This window comes from Brachypodium distachyon, chromosome 1, assembly GCF_000005505.3.
Source record: "Brachypodium distachyon strain Bd21 chromosome 1, Brachypodium_distachyon_v3.0, whole genome shotgun sequence".
Lineage (NCBI taxonomy): Eukaryota > Viridiplantae > Streptophyta > Magnoliopsida > Poales > Poaceae > Brachypodium > Brachypodium distachyon.
The window spans coordinates 14,907,700-14,924,952 of NC_016131.3; the positions used below are offsets into that span (position 1 = coordinate 14,907,700).

The window sequence follows — 17,253 nt, forward strand, 5'->3', positions numbered from 1 at the left end:
CTGGAGGCCAATGCAAGGTGGCCTGGCGCGCGGTTTGTCGGCCGCAATGCCTAGGTGGTCTTGGGGTGCCCGACCTGGCTTTGCTCAGCCGCGCCTTGCACCTCCGCTGGCTGTGGCACGAGCGGGTGGCCACTGACAAGCCCTGGCTTGGCCTCCCGGTGCCTTGCTCGGACGTGGATCGCGAGCTCTTTGCGGTGGCCACGCGGGTGACCCTCGGCGATGGCAAAACCGCCTCCTTCTGGCATGATAGCTGGGCTGGCCATGCCTTCGCTCTTCAGGCTCTCCTCCAGGAAGAACCGGTCAGTTGCCGATGCCATCCGTGGCGGTAGGTGGCTTTTTGACCTACATGGCAGAATCTCTGCCGAGGAATTGGGCGAATTCGTGGAGCTGTGGGCGCGTGTCAACGAGATTATGCTGACGGGGGAGCGCGACCTCTTCACCTGGCGTTTCTCTCCTTCCGGCCAATACTCCTCCAGATCCGTGTACCGGATTCAGTTCCTCGGCACCGTGTCCACGCGGTTCGTGGCAGGCATCTGGCAGGTCAAGGCCACGTCCAAGAGCAAGTTCTTCCTCTGGCTTCTCGTGAAGGACCGGCTGCTCACAGCGGATGTGCTCTTGAGGCGTGGGTGGCCGAACTGCTATTTTTTTCAGCTTTGCCGGTGAAGCCTTGAGACAAGTTCTCACCTGTGCTTCGAGTGCCATTGGGGGAACACGGTCTGAGACCTGGTCAGGGTGCGTTTCCGGCTGCCAAGCCTCTGCCACAAAAATTGGCCGTCGTGTCGCACCCCGTTCGAGTGGTTCAAGGGACTGTCCAGGTGTCGGGCCACCGATCGCCCTAAGGCCAGGACAATTGCCCTGACCACTCTGTGGGAGATCTGGCTGGAGCGAAACCGCCGGATTTTCCAAGGCGTTGAGCTCTCACCCGGCCAGCTCGTCTCCCGTATCCAGGAAACGATGGGACTCTGGCATTTGGAAGTTCCCGGATGCTGCGAGAGTAGGCGTGCCCTCCTCCGGCCTGCCCGGTCCTTCTTCTTTTTCTTTTCTTCTTTCCCATTTCTGCCTTCTTCGTTTTGTATTTGCTCCCCTCGAGCGCCTGTAGTGTACTTTTCTCCTCGTATGAATGAAAACGGCAGCCCCAGCTGCCGGGCTTTAAAAAAAAGTAATTTTCTTGGGAACGCGTACGTACGTACATGCATGGTAATGTTTTGTTAGTTAAATTACTTTGGGATTGGTAACTTAACTAATCGGTCGATCATGGGAGAGGCCAGCCGGGAGGATGCAGTACTGCATGCATGCGTGGAGACATGCTTGCAGAGTACTTTATATATACTTTGTATATATAGTGATGGAAGCAATGGAGATGAGGGCCAGCATGCAGAGAGAGCTACTAGGAGGGCGACAGATGTGCATATAGTGGCAGTGTACTGTACATGTGTGTAGCAAAAAGTGGCAAGTACGAGAGTACATGCGCGTCGCAAAAAGGGACGTACGGCTACGTATAGGTAGCCTGCAGCCTGATCGATGGCTCTCTACAGTACACTACTAGCACGAGAAGAGAGAATTATATACATCCTCCTCCATCCAGCAGTACTGCCGTCCACATGCATGTATGTTAACAGACATGTAGGAGTAGTATATAGACAGGTGCATGCAGCATGAGATGAAATGAACGAATGAGTGCATATGGTCGTCATATTACCGTCAGCTCAGCTATCTGTCGTTCGATCGACTCTCTCTTTCAGTATATCAACACCAACCACTCTCTGCAGCTAGCTAGGTAGGAGTGTACGCAGCAGCTAGCAACGGTCGTCGGCTGGATGGGCGCGGGGAGACACGATAAGGTAGAGAGAAGGAGAAGCGCGCAGCTAGCTAAGCATGCAGTAGAGTGCGTGCGTGTAAGCGAAGAAGAAGAGTAGTATCTGACTGATGTATCGGGTCGTGCGTGCGGGTGCAGACAGTGTGCGATGGGCGACGTGTCGCGGGGCCGGGTGGCGCTCGGGTACGCTCCGTACGCCCCGATTACGCCATCCACAGCGACATACGGCGCTCCCTGCTCCCACGCGCGCACGCACACACGCACCGGCTTAATTTTGCACGCGGCATGGCACGGCCGGCGGGCCGGCGCCGCTAGCTCCAGTAAGTGCATGCCGCGCCGCTGAGTCACGCGGCGCGCGTGCATACTGCCTGATATGCACGTACGTACGTACGACACGGCCGGAAGGAAGGAATTTGTTCAGAGGGATCCATCAATTGAACCGGCCGGATCAAGCTGGTGTAAGTGACACCGGCAGGCCTGCTTGACGATAAGCCGATGCGAAAAAACAAAATGTACACCTGCATATACGATCGACGAGGGAGGTGGGAATGTTAAGATCGACACATCACCGATCGATGGGTCATGAGTCCATCGATCGTCACACCCTACGTACTTTACCTGGCCCTCACGTGACACCCCGAGACGGACGCCTTGTCCCACGTGTCGTGCGTGCTGTGGGTGACGATGCATGAACGGGGGGACCCGGACAAAGTTGACGGAACGGGCCGGGGTAGAAGTATAGAGTCCATGATCGACCGCGAGCACTGTTCACTCAGCACACGATCGGCCTGACGTAACGCCTGCCGGGATGGATGCCTGATGGGGCTGCTCGCTGGAGACGTGTCGGGCCGCGGCTACCTAGGCACGTACTACGCCCGTCCATTCGAGCCCCACATGATAGTATCGCGCGGCCAGAAATGGCAATAAGCGCTCGCCTTTGTTTTGCCCATCCCTTTTAACACCGGATACACTCTCTATATCTCGTCTTCCTGTAGATCGAGATGCTAATCATCGTGCTGTATTGACTGCTGTTATCTTTCGGCTCAGACTGATCGCCCGTCGCCACCTCGGTCCCGTATTAAGCATTTACACTCCGATCAAAAAGGAGACGGGCTGCACGCTACACACATGGACAAGAGACAGACATGTTGACTCCTCGGGAAATAACAAGCCTGACACTCACAGACAGATTCAATTCACTGCCCTAGGCCAGACCAGGCCAATCACTGGATTCCCATGATCTCCCACGAAGAGACACATTGGGCAGCAGGAATTCTGGGTGCACGCACGACCCAGACAAAGCTTGCCATCGAATCATCGATCCATATCGCCCATGTCAGTGAAACATGGAATTATCCGGTGGAGTAAAAACTACAAATGGTACAACGGCATTTCCCAGTTCCTACAACGCCTCCAACAGGCAGACCGATCAATGGCAGATTGATCACCCCAACATCCAGTAACAACAATAAAACGCAGAATACAACAATTGTTTTGCGAGTAATTCCTGCAATATAGCACCGTTAAACTAGAACACACGATTGCACTTTGGGGTTTCCCAAGTGTTTTTCTTTTCTTTTGATCACTGTGAGGGATGTGTCACTGCTAGCTATGTTCGCAGTACTGACTGAGGTTCAATGGAATTAATCAATAAATTCGATAAGTCTGAAAAGTATTCCATGCCTGCCTTCTTTTAGCTCCCTAATACCAGACAGGTTCAAGGATCATAGTGATAGCCTTTTCTTCTTTGATGTGTTGTGGAGCTTGGAATCTTTAGGAACCTGCATCAAGGGATCGTTCATCAGATATAGGAAGATCTCTGTGTAGTATAGGTGCAGATGACTAGAGAACAAACAAGAATATGGTTGTTTAAAAAAGAAAAATTGGGTAGGATAGCATGAATATCATGAATTAAAATGTTTCGTATGAACGGTAGGATCCAGATGTTGAAGCAAAATTTCGGAACATAAAATTATCGTGTAGATAGGAAACTGTTTCAGGCAACAACCAATGAGGGAACACAAGGAGCACAGTATGGGATACAAAATATCAGGTCCATGTTGTCAACAGAGGTGACAGTGCCCAGACCCTAGTATTATTTATCAAGTAGTAGTCCAGGACGTGACAGCTGCATAAAGGCTTATAGTTTACAAAATCCCGTCATGCTGTCTAGTGTGTCTACCCAATAATTTCTTCTCATGAAAGGAACAAACAGAAAACCAAAGCAGCGACCCTATTATAGTGTTACCTTTGTTTTTCTCTTTTTCTTCTTCTTCTTCTTCTTTTTCTTTTTCTGTTCCCCGTCATCTTCATTAGAAACCTCGGAAGAATCCTCAAATGATGGAACATGCCGTACTACTCTCCCAGAAGTTGAGGACTCACCTACAATAGCAACATAGAGTGGTAGGTCAAATTGGTTTCCAAGGGGAAGTATGTCAAATTTGTTTCTGCGGCAGTGTAGGTCAAATTTTCTAGTTCAAAGATATATATAGTCAACTGGAAAATATCAATAACAAGGAAAAACAGTAGCAGAGCTCAACAACCACAAAAACATATCTTAGCAACCAGTCCAGAAACCAGGCAAATAATAAAATCAATCAGTATCAAGTCTTAAATTATCATTTCTGTTTTGGGCATGCCTCACTCGAGTTATAACAGTTTGCACGATCCTAAAACAAGAGGCACTCCTTCCTGCGTCATGTACTCATGGAATATGAAGAAAATCATATGGCAGCATAAACAAATATTGAACAGTGTTTTAGCAACAAGAACTCTAAAGCAGCCAACAAAGTGAAAACGGGATGGTGCCAAATTGTCCAATATTGCACCAAGATGTATCAAATGGCACCTAATACAAATCTTTATCGCAAACTGTCATGTAAGCAGATAATGTCTATAATGATATGAATCATGAAATACATACTTCTCAAAGGGCTAGGTGAAACGAAAACTCGTACCCTTGCTAGCCTTTATGGTTTCCTTTGCATTTTTCACAGCCAAATTTACAAGATCAGGATTTAGAGAGTCCAACCCATCAGGTTGCTGAAGTTTTCTCTCGAGGAATTTCGCTAAAGCAGCAGCCTTGTTTGTAGTTAGTGGTCCTCCGGGATGGGCCATCCTATTTGGAAGGAGATGAAAGAATTTCAGGACAACAACGTGTGCATAACTAACAGTAATTACTCATGAAGTTTATATGTTTGTAAGCAAGCCAATACAAGCATCACAAGGATTAACTCTGCTGGTCACACGAGACAAACAATAACCTGCTCTATCATAACTCTAACACGCCAACGCAAAACTCTACTTTATGTTCCATGAGGTAACCATGAAGCATGAATGTTCTGTTTTCTTATACAAAACCATGATAATTACACAAGCAAGCATAGAAGCAATAAACCCTACTTAATCTAGATATATCACAGCTCACAAATGACAACCGCAAAAACTATAGCATCCCACTGATATGAATTTTGAACCACATAGTCCACTCAGTCATTTTTTGGGTCATGTGCAAGCACCAAGCAACAAACAGACCGTGAACAAAGAGGAGTTGAAAACAGAGTCTAGATCAAGGTCAATTTTTCCATGGTGTAAACAGAGTCTAGATCAAGGCACTAGGCGACAGCAAAACCCCAAACCTTAAGCACTGCTAGGTGTGTGCTTAAGCGTGCCTAGGCATGCGCATAGAAGCCGGGAATGCGGGTCGCCGCCGCGTCCCCCGATCCGGGGTCGGTCGACCCAGTTCGGGATCGGGGTCGATTCCCCAAGTAGATCCTCCTCAATTTTTCCCAAAAGTACCGTTCCGCGTCCCACGATCCCGTTCCTCGACCCGAACGAACCGGGTTTGTGGCAACTATGGGCATGCGTTTAGGCGAGATAAGCGCTAGGCAAAACTAGCAATTCGCGCCGAGCACTTTTTTTCAACCTTGCAGTTTTCTCATTCAGAACTACAGGGCTCACAATTTAATCAGCAAGCGCTGCAACACATTAAGTAAATTACGAGAAATTACGAGAAAACAACTTATTGGCAGAACTCCATTGACATAACTCGCACTTAACATTTCAAGTACACTTAATTTCATTCCGCTTCCCATGAAGCAACCAACCACAAAGCGCAGAATGACGAATCCCTAACCAACACAGCCCCAGAACGCACTACTTCAGGTCGATCAATCCCTCCACCAGAACCAACCAAGCAATCACCCACACGCAGAGCAGATCCCCCACCCAGTAAATCACCCACCCAACGGTGAAACTACACGATACGCTTCCAACCCCGTCGAGTCGCAAGCTACATCGGTGCATCTGGATGCAGGAAACAACAGAGAAGGGGGCGACGCGGCGGTACCTTGGATTGGGGCGGGAGGAAGGAGGAGGCGCCGGGAGGGGCGCGAACTTGCTCCCCCGAAGCGCGCGCCGCTCCTCGTCGGTCAGGTCCCCGCCCGCCGCCATGCCGCCGACGCCGCGCGGTGGTCGAAGGGAGGCGCTCACGCTAGTACTGGAGGAAGAGGACGGCGACTCCTCTGTTCGGTCGGTGGCTTGTCTCTTGGGGCTCGGTTGGACCAGGTCTCCTCTCTCTCCCTCCCTCTCTCTGGCAGATGGGCCCGTGTGGCCGAATGCACCGATTTGAGGGTCGGTCGGACCAGGTCCGCAGCCTGACCGGACCGTGTACTCGAGCCAAAAGTCTCTTTGTATGACATGTGGGCCCTTGTGTACAAAATGTGAAGTTCCTAGAAAATTCAAAAGTCGTCAAACAAAAAGGGAAAGGCTGAAAGAAGTCTTTCCTAGCAAACCTGTAAAAAAAAGGCTTTCCAAGCATTAGTTTGAAAACAAAATAAAAATACAGGCAAAATTTGCAAGTCTATGGCGATGTCATGCTGCATTCGAGCAGTTCTTGCTTGAATTCAGCTGCATTCCAGACTCCAGAGCCAGTAAGCAAAGATGAAAGATCACAGCAGGGTAATGAAATTCTACTGACACAAGTGAAAATGTTCAGACTTATGGTCATATGCTGCTTTCTATCATAAACTGAACCGTGAATGTATTTACAAGGCCCCGGAATTCAGAAGGCTGGCATGGCAGGTACTAGCTTGTTCGGCCGGCCGGCCACCGTCTTTTACATCGCCTCTGATAACTCGGCGAAACTAAGACAAAAATTACCCTGAGCGCAAGGCCGAGTTAACAAAAAGAAAAAGGAAAAAAACAGCAGCATGGTCGGCAAGTCTGGAGCCGCTGCAGATTTCTGCAATCCTCCGTCTAGACGTAGTAGATCATGCCGACCTCGATGAGGCTGATGTGGGGTATGTGCAGCGTCACCGACGGGCCCCTGCAGTTCTTCCGGAGGAACGAGTAGGCGTAGTCGATGGCGAACGACTTGAGGAAGTTGGAGTTCTTCCTCGCCTTCACATACGAGTGCCCGATGATGTACGCCACGCCGGCCTCCTTGGCCTCCAGGAGGTCCGACAGCTCGTCCCTCACCTGCGGGTCGATCCGCTCCTCCTCCGATATCTGGAAACGGACCCTGCGGCGCCGGCTCAGGCTGCCCGACTCCTGCTCGTACAGGGACTGCAGGCTCTGGAGAGTCTCCGACTTGCTGCTCCTAGTCAGGGAGGTGCCTGCTGCTTCGTTCGAATCTCTCATGATCAGCCCGGTCCCGACTGTGTCAGCAGTGTGTATGACCGCCATTCTTCCTTCGGTGGATGACTCGTAGCTTCCAGAAGAGGCAGCTTCTTCGGCTTCCATTTGGATGAACTTGGCGATGCTCATCACAAGGTGGTTCTCAAAGTTCTCGTCTTCTTTCTGCACATCTTTGTAACCGTACCTCACAATGCACCGGTACATCCGGTACTGCCTGGGGCCAATGCGTCCGATTAGGTACCGCTCATCAGCCGGAACATAGGGCACTGGCACGGACTTCACGCAGACAAAGACCAGAATCTGGTGAAATGCAGGCAGGTTGGTGACGAAATGTGAGAAGATGGCAGGAACCCCAGTCACTAGCTCCGTGTAGATGAGGCCAATTCCAGGCACACGCATGATACCAAGGCTCGGGCCAAGTGTTAGGATCCACTTCATCGAAACCTTGTTCTGGAGATCAAACAGGTACTTTCGCCTCGTGCCGTAGTGCCACACGTACATGATGAACATGAACACGAAGGCAAGCGCAATTGGAGCCCATCCTCCCTGAGGAACCTTCATAACTGCTGATGACAGATATGCACCCTCGATTGACCCAAAGAATACAAGGAACATCAAGGCAAGCAGGATGTTCTTTTGCCACACAAATATGATAACCAATGCCATCAGCCATGTGGTAACAAACATCACAGCTACACAAGCAAGACCTGAGATCATGCAGAGGAAGTGAGCAAAAGTTAGTATGGGCCTATCAAGCATGAAGAAATCAATGAAAGAAAGTGGTCAAGAATCTCAAGATCATCGTCACAGTCTAACGGCAAAATAAGTTTAGTTCCTACTTCCTAGTGACCAAGTAATACACACCTCTGAAGTTAGGGATATCACTTATAATCTATATCCAAGAAAAATAGCAGCAGGTTTTACCAAATTTGACAACATCAAGCAGATATATGTCAGACAGAATCGGCAATTATAAGTTCTTTTTTTTCAGCAATGCTATACGTACGATAGAATTTGTACAACATTTTGGTACCATTAGACTCAGATCAACCTGCTGTCAGTCAGTGGGGACATCACCATGCAGTAACTTGTGAGTCTGGTCGTACGCATATCGTACGCGATATGTCGTATGCAAGGCATTTCTGATTTTTTTTAGGATAGAGAATTATAAATAAACAGATATACATTTCTTGAATATTTTAGTTGAACTAAGAATGGTAGCATCAAGTGCAGCAATGAGTTATCAATATAAGAGCGTGAACTATGTTGCAGAGGAAAATGCATATTACGATTAAATTGAAGTATATGAGGAACCATAAGGTTCGATAATAGAAGTTATGTGTTCCATAGAATCTGCCTAATTTCAGCATTATTGAAGTTGTCAACTTACCATAAGCATTTCCTATAACTGTTATGTCACGGAAGCCCACTGTCACAGCTAAACAAAGGACCATCAGAATCCAATTTATCTCAGGTATGTAAATCTGGCCATAGATCCACCTTGATGTATGTACAACCTTCACTCGTGGAAAGCATCCCAAAGAAAGGCACTGCTTAACAATAGAAAAGGTCGCGGATATAACTGATTGGCTGCCCACAACTGCAGCAAGAGATGCTAGGACAAACATGGGCCAAAACACAGGACCTGCAAATATGATGTGCTATGCTTTAATGCTATTTCCAGTAACATGTGAAGCAAGAATTACCGGAGTATGTCTTTGGTGTTCAGAAGCTTACGTGGAATTGATTGGTAGAAACTGTCTTCTACATCTGAGATGTTTTTGGAAAGGAACGCAGCTTGCCCCATGTATTGCAAAACAAGACAGGGATAAATGACACCAACAAAAGCCAACTAAAAAAGAAGGTGAAGAGACAGAGTCAGCATTTCTTTATCAATCTATAACTTATGTCACAAATCAAATATGCAGTTCTGCGTACGGCGTACCCTGATAGATGAAGCAGTGAAGTGGCCAAGATCGGCAAACATAGCTTCAGTGCCTGCATATATTACAGAAATTTTAAGACAAGACTATTTGCTGGGGAAGAATAAATAATCTTAGCTAGATAACAGGTCTGCTTGAATTCACCTGTCACGGCAAGAAGTACTCCTCCTAGAGCAATCCAACCATCTCTTCCTGTTCTCTTGAAGAACTTTACAATATAGTGAGGGGAAAGAGCAAGACATATTCTAGGATTCCAGCGGATGATATTATACAGACCAATGCCACCAATGCTCAAGAGCCAGAGTACAACAATGGGGGCAAACATAAATGCTACCCTATGAGTACCTCGGTGTTGTAGTGCAAAGAGGCCAACAAGCACAACACATGCAATCAATACCACCCAACCTGTACACCAGCAAGTTAGTCAGGATGGTGAAAGCCATTTACTCAAGGGAACTACGACTAATTCAGATATATCCCTCAACGATGAAATTAAGGGTATAAGTAATATCTTGAATGCACAAAAATGAACTATGCACAACAAATGGCAAGATGATGTTTGCACAACACGAGTTGATGATGAGAAACCCTTTGATTACTTACAGGTAACTTGAGTTACAACTTACATAGGATTTTCCTCACATTTTAAAATTCACAGATGATAGACAGGTAATAAACATTAAATGGAATAGATTTTACTATATTAGCATATTAAGGGGAAACCAGAAGTGATCAAAGTGATAACTTGACTGGCACTTGAGATCCGAAACAGAATTTGGCCGCACTCAACACAGCACCCATGTAAGGAAGACTAATCGAGAGAACTAGAGAAGTATGGGGACGCTTATGTTACTGATTCTATCCCGACATATAAAAACTTCAGCTACCCACTTTGAAGCTATAAAGTTTACTAGATGAAATACTTTCTTAAGAGAGTTTTCTACACATATGTAATAATTAGAATATATTAAAAGAACGAGTTTGCGAAATAACCATTAAGCAATAGAAGGGGAAAACTAGGAAGAAGCTATACATACCATTTCCTAATCCACCGGTGTCGGAGTCTCGTAATCCAGATATGGCTGACAAAACTGCAACAATCACAGCATGAGTGACAACTGACAACAGCATTACTCGGAAAAATAAAAACTGACAACAGCGAAACACATGTGTTGCACAATTAAAGAAATGAAGAAGCCAAAGAAACAGGGACATGTCATGCATACCAGAGATGGTGGGTGTAAGGACGCCATCACCTATCACCATGCATGCCCCAAACAGCACAAAAAGAAGCAAACAGGTCCGCAGCTTCCTGTGCTTCTCCAGAAACCTTTTGAATGGAGAGGAAACAGCAGCCCGATCACACCCAGGCTGGTAATATGTTGACAGCTCTTCATCTGCCGCTTGCTGGTTAGGAAGCAGACTCAACTTTGCATGTCTGCAGAGTAGTGAGTACAAAGCAAATGTCCCCCCTGTACAACACATTTACCTTAATCAGTAACCATGTGTAGTCAGAAAAAGAAGCTAAACAAAGCAACTACAAGCCCCCCCCCCCCCCCCCACTCTTTCAAATGTAACCGTTTATCGTTATCAATATATACACTGTCGGAACCTTACCCAAAAGAAAAGGATAGCTGAAACCACCACTTGTGTAAAGAGAAAGAACATAAAATACACATGTGTTGCTTGTTATGATTATAATTTTATTACAGAACTTCATCTTTTCTGTGTTCCTTTTCGCCTACTAGAATTTAGTTACTATCCTGAAGCTAACACTTCCTCAAAATTCAATGAACCAAAATTGTACTAGGAGCATACGTACTTCAATTAGAAAATCAGTAACACAGTCTAGTACAACAAAATTACTCACCCTCGCCATTATCATCAGCAGACAATACAATTATGACATACTTCAGCAACGGAAGGAGTGTCAAGGTCCAAAATATCAGCGAAAGCAGCCCAAAGATGGTGATCTCGTCACGGTAATTGTACAGATTCCCAGACATTGCGCTCTTGAAGACATACAGAGGTGACGTACTCAGGTCTCCATACACCACGCCAAAGCTCTGAAATGCTAGTATGGAGAGAGTTTTGCGGTGATTTCTCCATTGGTCCTGCAAAACAACAGCCATAAGCACAGCAATAGTGTGAACAACAACAACCAGAAACTGGTCACTGCCTCAGTTGAACATCTGTACTAAACCAGCCTTCCAAAACAAATGGTAAATGCAATACAAAGTCGTCTTTTCCAGTGACGTTGGCAAAAACTGGAAGTCTGATGGCTGAAAGAACGTTTATTTCTCTCAGAAATTTTCAGCTATAACCTGTGCCAGTTTCAGTTTCAATTTACCAGAGTAAGAACATGCACACATGCGAATGAAAATTTCTGTGATAGGGATGCGTCAACGCTGCAAAGAGACGGCGCGGGTCATGGTCAGTTTGAGCATTGAGCAAGCACCAAAACAAACATAACAGTTGACCTGATTCAATCAGGCGATGCGGATGAACCAATCTTCTCGAAACCAACTGGACTCAACAAATCAATGACCAGGAGAAGCGGATTGACCAGCTCTCCTCAGTGACAACAATCTCTCACCTCCGCTCCAAATCGACGGAATCGAACAGGGAAAAAAAGACACAACCGCCGAATCGCAAACAACAGCAACCGCCCGGAAACAAACCCTTGTCACAGCACAACAGAACTCCACCGCGCGCTCGATGCGGCTTGGGAGCAAGGGAGGCGGGTGGGGGAGTGGAGCCGTTATTACCTGCCGCGGCGAGGCGCCGATCTCCTCGTCCATTGGGAAGGGCTCCGGCTCCCGCTCCCGCCCACCGCCGGAATCTCGCCACAGAACGGCAGCTCCGCGAAGAAGCAGCAGCAGCAAGGGAAGCTAAAAAAAACCGGAGTATGTGAAGCTAAACTACGGGCCAAGTACTGCCGCAACGGCCCCGCCCCTAGCTAGCTCGGGGAGGCCTGGGAAAGCGACAGGGGTGTGGTGGGTAGTAGGAAGAAGAGGAGAGAAGCTTCCCCTCGCCTCGCCCAGTTTTGTAGCCGCAGACGGCAGAGGGCAGACGTAGACGGCAACCGGGGGGAGGTCACGTCGCCGTCTGGAGGACGACGCGTGAGAAGAAGAGCAGCTCGCGTCGCGCGGCGGCGGGCTGGATCGGGTTTCGGTCTGGGGGCCGCGGGGGAAGGCGGGCCGGGGTGTCAGCGTCGGTGGGCTAGCACGTGGGGGTGCACGGGGTCGTCGTCCCACACGGAGCGGTTTTGACGCGAACGGCTGTGGGGATCTGGATTGGGATCGGGACGATTTTGCGAGGGAATTGTGTGATGCGCGACCGTTTTTTTCCTTGTCTTAACTCCCAAGTAACTAACTCCCCGTTTTGGTTTTATGACCTTTATCGGAGTGCCGGCTCAAATGAGCTTGCGTCACAACGGAACAACAAAATAAAATGATACATTCAAAACATGCATCAAAAACTCTCTTTGCTATTCGTTAACGATTTCCAAATATCCCTTTAAAAAAGGTTTTTTCTGAAGATTGTGTCTTTATACTCTAGTCTCTCAAAATAGAACAATACATTTTCTTCTGAAAATTATATAACATCACCCGGCCAAAGAAGTTTTGAGACGGAATCACTTAATTTTTTTTAGTTCTCTTCAATATCTCACTTCAGCCGTTAAAACAAAGAATTAGCAGCGACAACAAATTTATGTTTTGGCAGTTCGATGTTCGTTTATGAGTATAGACATTTGATTATTTTGTTGTGTATGCCTATTCTGAATTTCCTTGTTTTATGAAGGAGTTTATCAATATTAGATTAAATCAAGCCTAATTAATAAACTGACAGTGCACGTGTAAATTTTTTCCAATTATTTGATCGAGTTGTTCGGCGGATCTAGCTTGTGGTCAGTTCAGACGACTTGACGTCGTTGGCCTCTCGGCTATCTGACCACTCGTAGTCCTGTCTCTGCGTGGCGACTGGAGTCCGTCTTATATGGCCGGCAAGTATTAAATGTGGCAACTCGCCCGTGGATATCCGACCCAAGTGGGTAAAATATGGGTCGACGTTTACGCCCATGGGTATACCCGATGGCCCACACGATTAGTCATGGGTAGGGTATGGGTATAAGTTTATACCCATGGATACCCGATGGGTTGCCCAGTTAATATTTTAATTAAATACATATTATTTTTATTATATAATATGTGGATTCTTTAATGAATAAGAATTAACGGATGAAACCTGCTATAAAAATAAAATAAAGACCAAGTGCAAAATTGGCCCAGTAGCCCTTACTCGATGACCCATCAACTTGCATGTTTGGCCATCTCTCTCGCTCAGTCTGGCTCACAGAAGAAAGGCATCGAGGCGCCTTCTCCCATCTCCCATTCTACACTCGGCCATCATCTCTCGTTCTCTCTACTACGCCCTAGGCGCCGCCACTATTCTCTCTTGCAGTCTGTCTCATCAGCTTCTTCTAACAATTCGCCGTCTCCTCGTGTAATTTAGCCCTAGGAGGAGACGGCCGCGGCTGAGAAACGGAAGAGGGGACCGGCCGTGTGGCCGCGCCTGGGACACAGAGGGGATGACCGTGGGTTCGATTCCTTGCCCGATGGGTGCCCGATCAGGTCTCATCTTCCGACTCTCCTAGTGTCCTGGTGGAGCGATCTTTTTCTAGTCAGATTCGGAATTGTTGCCCGACTCTCGTAACGATCCCGCTTGGCGATGGATTTCCTCGCGGAGTTCCAGTCCAATTCAGTGCAGGTAACAGGCCAATCGGCTTAGTAGGCCTAATATATATGCAATCTTGGGGGCCCACATTTTTTTGGGAAGTTTGACAGACGACGGTGAAGGGAACGGTCCGTATTTTTTAGATAGGCATAGATACTCCCTCCAATCCTAAATTGTTGTCGAAATATTGCATGACGCTTTTTAAGAATAGATGGTCAAATTTGAGTCAAGAATTTAGAATCAGAGGGAGTACTTGATGAACAGGATATGTTCTATAGGGATCATACTGTGACTATCTTTTTGGTTTCCAGACAGAGCTTCGGTGGGAGTATGTAGTGCCGAGACTCATTGAAAAGCAGAAGCTCCTCAAACACAAGACCTAAGAGCATCTCCACTTAGGCTCCCAAACGGGTTATGGAGACGCCAGCGTCAAAAATCTCACCCAGCCCCCCCCCCCCCTCTCCTAAAATAAAAAAAGAAGCCGGCATGGCCCATCAATTCATTCGGCATCTCCAGGCCGCACCCTACTCATAGGGGGGCTAGCAGGGGTGCTGGATGAAGCTGAAAAGCAGCGCGGGCCATCCCTGTCGGCGAGACAAATCAACTTTAGGGCCCGACGTTTGGGAGGTCCGGTTGGGTGCCGGCTCCACCCCAAACAAATTGCTTGCGCTGGTGCCTCTCCAGATGGCCATGCGCCGGACGTCATACGGATGAGATGAGTGGAAATGCTCGAAGGCAGGAAACCTGACTGTAAGGACTGAATACAAACCGTGACTGATAAGTGTTCACGACCAATGCGTCGCACTCGATCAACAGATGCAAGTAAGCTGTTTGTTTAGCTATACGTACGGACCCGATTGAAGTTTAAGAAACAACAAAGTGTGCAAAATGTCATGCATAGACCGAGTAGCCGGCCACATCCAATCTCGGTCCATATGAATACGATTCGTGTCCCATTCGTGCACTAGCTAGAAAATCCGGAATTATTGTTGGCGATCCTCGTTGATTTCTTTAGCGAGAATTATTGGCTGCGTACCTAATCCAATTTTTAAATTAGGGCGTACGCATCTTCTTGTACGGAACCTGTCGTGGTCAATTTAAGTACACTGGCTAGCTACGGTACAACAAGTTAGACACTGCATGCAGTACTGTTTGCATCAGATCGATCTATACGGCTGTGGGTTCAATAATCTGACGGCTAGGATCATCCAGATCGCCATTGCATTTTGTGCCCATGCGATAGATGATTTGATCCGCTCGTATGTAACTTCGCAGGTCATAGAGGGCTCTGGAAATTGTTTATGCGCCAGACGATAGATGTCCTGGGAAATTAGTACTCCTGTACTGTCTGCACTGCATTTGTTTAGTTTCCTAGTCTTCGATCGAGCTGAATAATGGCCAGATAGTTACAGATGACATCACATGATTGGTAACGACCGACCACCGTGCACAATAATGACCCGATGATGATCGATGCACGCGTGTACTATATGCCCCGGCTCATGATTGCCAGTTTTGTAACGAGTGACTGTGACTCGTGGGAAAATGTCACGGAGTATAGTACTCCGTATACATCCGAAAATGAAGAACGAGTGTTCCATTGCTAAGCCTCTCTTTGGCACGGGGACACTTGCGTTACGTACGCCTATCGCCTCTCACGGGAAATGGGGATCGATGCAGTAATGCACCGTGTGGCACGGAACCAAGCTGAGTTTGTACCGATCATAGGATCGTACGTGATATCGTGTCAATCATGGGCGAGAATTTTATCTCCTCGCTCGTGATTAATTGCCGCTGTCTTATTATAGCTACCCGGACGCATATGCTGATCCGGTACTGCAGAGGCCGGTCCATGTTGGCAACTTGGGCTGCCTGCCTGCCTGCCCGTTTCTGTTTGGGCACACCGTGTCCTTCCTGCTGTGTTGTTGTAGTGCTGTTTTTGAATCAACTTGGGCTGGCACCCTGCCTTACGAATTCCATAGAAAAAATAACAGCGTGTGTCACGTGCTGTCGCGTGCAGCGCCATTCCCACAGTTAACTCCGGCGGCCGTTAAACTCGGGCCATCTCTGACAGTCTATAGGCTAGCTCGTGCAACTGCTTGCAGTTGCAGCCTTGCAGGCAGTAACTGTACTCACGTCATTGACGATTGACTTGATACGTTATGACGGCTACCTCGATGGTGTGTATGCTGATCGCTGAATTGTCTGATACGAGAAATAAAAGAATATATATACTGCTATCTCTTCCTAACCTCGCATGCATGGCTTGCTCGAATGTTCAACGACATTGTAATGTGCAAGCTTTGCTGCCTCTACTCTTTCACTATTCATCCATTTTTGATTCAAAAGGAATGGAATAAAAGAAAACATATCCTTCGAATTGTAAGACTACATTTTCCCTGACTAATACGTCAACGAGTAAATTAAGAATGCACAAGTAGAAAAATGATAAGCACAAACAGGCTACCATGGAAAATATTACTAGGCAGTTATGTTTACTTCGCCTATAAGGACTTCTACCGGTGGTGGTATTTGGTGGTGTCTCGTCGTCCTCGTGCCGTACAATCTGCCATTGCGATTTGGAAAATTGTTTGTCGCAGAACAATAACCGTTAAAACAACACCCCCTTTAAACACACAGAGCACTTTTCATTCGTCCCGGCCCGAAAATACCGGGCCGTGCTTGCCTCCCGGGCCGGGCTCAGGCCTGGATTTTTTGCCCATGCCAATTTTCGGGCCGGGCTCGGGCTTCAGTTTGCAACCCGAAAAAAGCCCGGCCCGGCCCAACATTACTAAATACTCTGCAGCTAACATGGATTCCAGATGAAAAAGGCCCAGCCCAGCCCAGCAAATAGGACACTACACAAATATCCTGAACCACCAGCCCCCTCCCCCAACTCCCCACCTACCGAGCCGTTCCCAAACCCCAATCCCCCAGGGGCAGTCTCTCTCGTTCCCCTCTCCTCTTCTCCGGCCGCGCGATGTGGTCCCTCCTCCGCCGTGCAACGCCCACCCTCCTCCGGCTGCAAATCTGCGACGGCTCCTCCTCCGGTCGCGCGAACTCCTCTGCCTGCAGATCTGCAACGGGCTACCTCCTACGGCTACAGATCGGATGCCCACC

At 47.7% G+C, this 17,253-nt stretch overlaps 2 protein-coding genes across 2 annotated transcripts; both read right to left on the bottom strand.

Moving 5' to 3' along the window:
- Positions 1 to 3,141: 3,141 nt before the first annotated feature.
- On the bottom strand, positions 3,142 to 6,354 carry LOC100845364 (nucleolar protein 58). The gene is made up of 4 exons (XM_003562451.4): positions 6,165 to 6,354; positions 4,774 to 4,934; positions 4,065 to 4,198; positions 3,142 to 3,597 (listed from the first exon to the last, which is right to left on the bottom strand). Exons 1-4 carry the CDS (start codon positions 6,266 to 6,268, stop codon positions 3,541 to 3,543), a joined length of 456 nt encoding a protein of 151 aa, XP_003562499.1. The 5' UTR covers positions 6,269 to 6,354; the 3' UTR covers positions 3,142 to 3,540.
- A 445-nt stretch (positions 6,355 to 6,799) lies between these two features.
- On the bottom strand, positions 6,800 to 12,545 carry LOC100845665 (potassium transporter 7). Its single transcript, XM_003562452.4, has 9 exons — positions 12,165 to 12,545; positions 11,267 to 11,510; positions 10,623 to 10,868; positions 10,434 to 10,487; positions 9,541 to 9,801; positions 9,399 to 9,451; positions 9,191 to 9,305; positions 8,844 to 9,098; positions 6,800 to 8,160 (listed from the first exon to the last, which is right to left on the bottom strand). Exons 1-9 carry the CDS (start codon positions 12,195 to 12,197, stop codon positions 7,073 to 7,075), a joined length of 2,349 nt encoding a protein of 782 aa, XP_003562500.2. The 5' UTR covers positions 12,198 to 12,545; the 3' UTR covers positions 6,800 to 7,072.
- Between the last annotated feature and the right edge of the window lie 4,708 nt (positions 12,546 to 17,253).

Excerpts from the sequence above, each read along its gene's own strand:
- LOC100845665 (XM_003562452.4), bottom strand. The coding sequence starts at position 12,197 with ATGGACGAGGAGATCGGCGCCTCGCCGCGGCAG. Across the intron at positions 11,511-12,164 it reads TCGGCGCCTCGCCGCGGCAG|GACCAATGGAGAAATCACCG; the intron begins GTAATAACGGCT and ends GTTGTTTTGCAG. Across the intron at positions 9,452-9,540 it reads AGTACTTCTTGCCGTGACAG|GCACTGAAGCTATGTTTGCC; the intron begins GTGAATTCAAGC and ends TAATATATGCAG.
- LOC100845364 (XM_003562451.4), bottom strand. The coding sequence starts at position 6,268 with ATGGCGGCGGGCGGGGACCTGACCGACGAGGAGCGGCGCGCGCTTCGG. Across the intron at positions 4,199-4,773 it reads AACCATAAAGGCTAGCAAGG|GTGAGTCCTCAACTTCTGGG; the intron begins GTACGAGTTTTC and ends TTGCTATTGTAG. Across the intron at positions 3,598-4,064 it reads AGAAAAAGAGAAAAACAAAG|GTTCCTAAAGATTCCAAGCT; the intron begins GTAACACTATAA and ends CCCTTGATGCAG.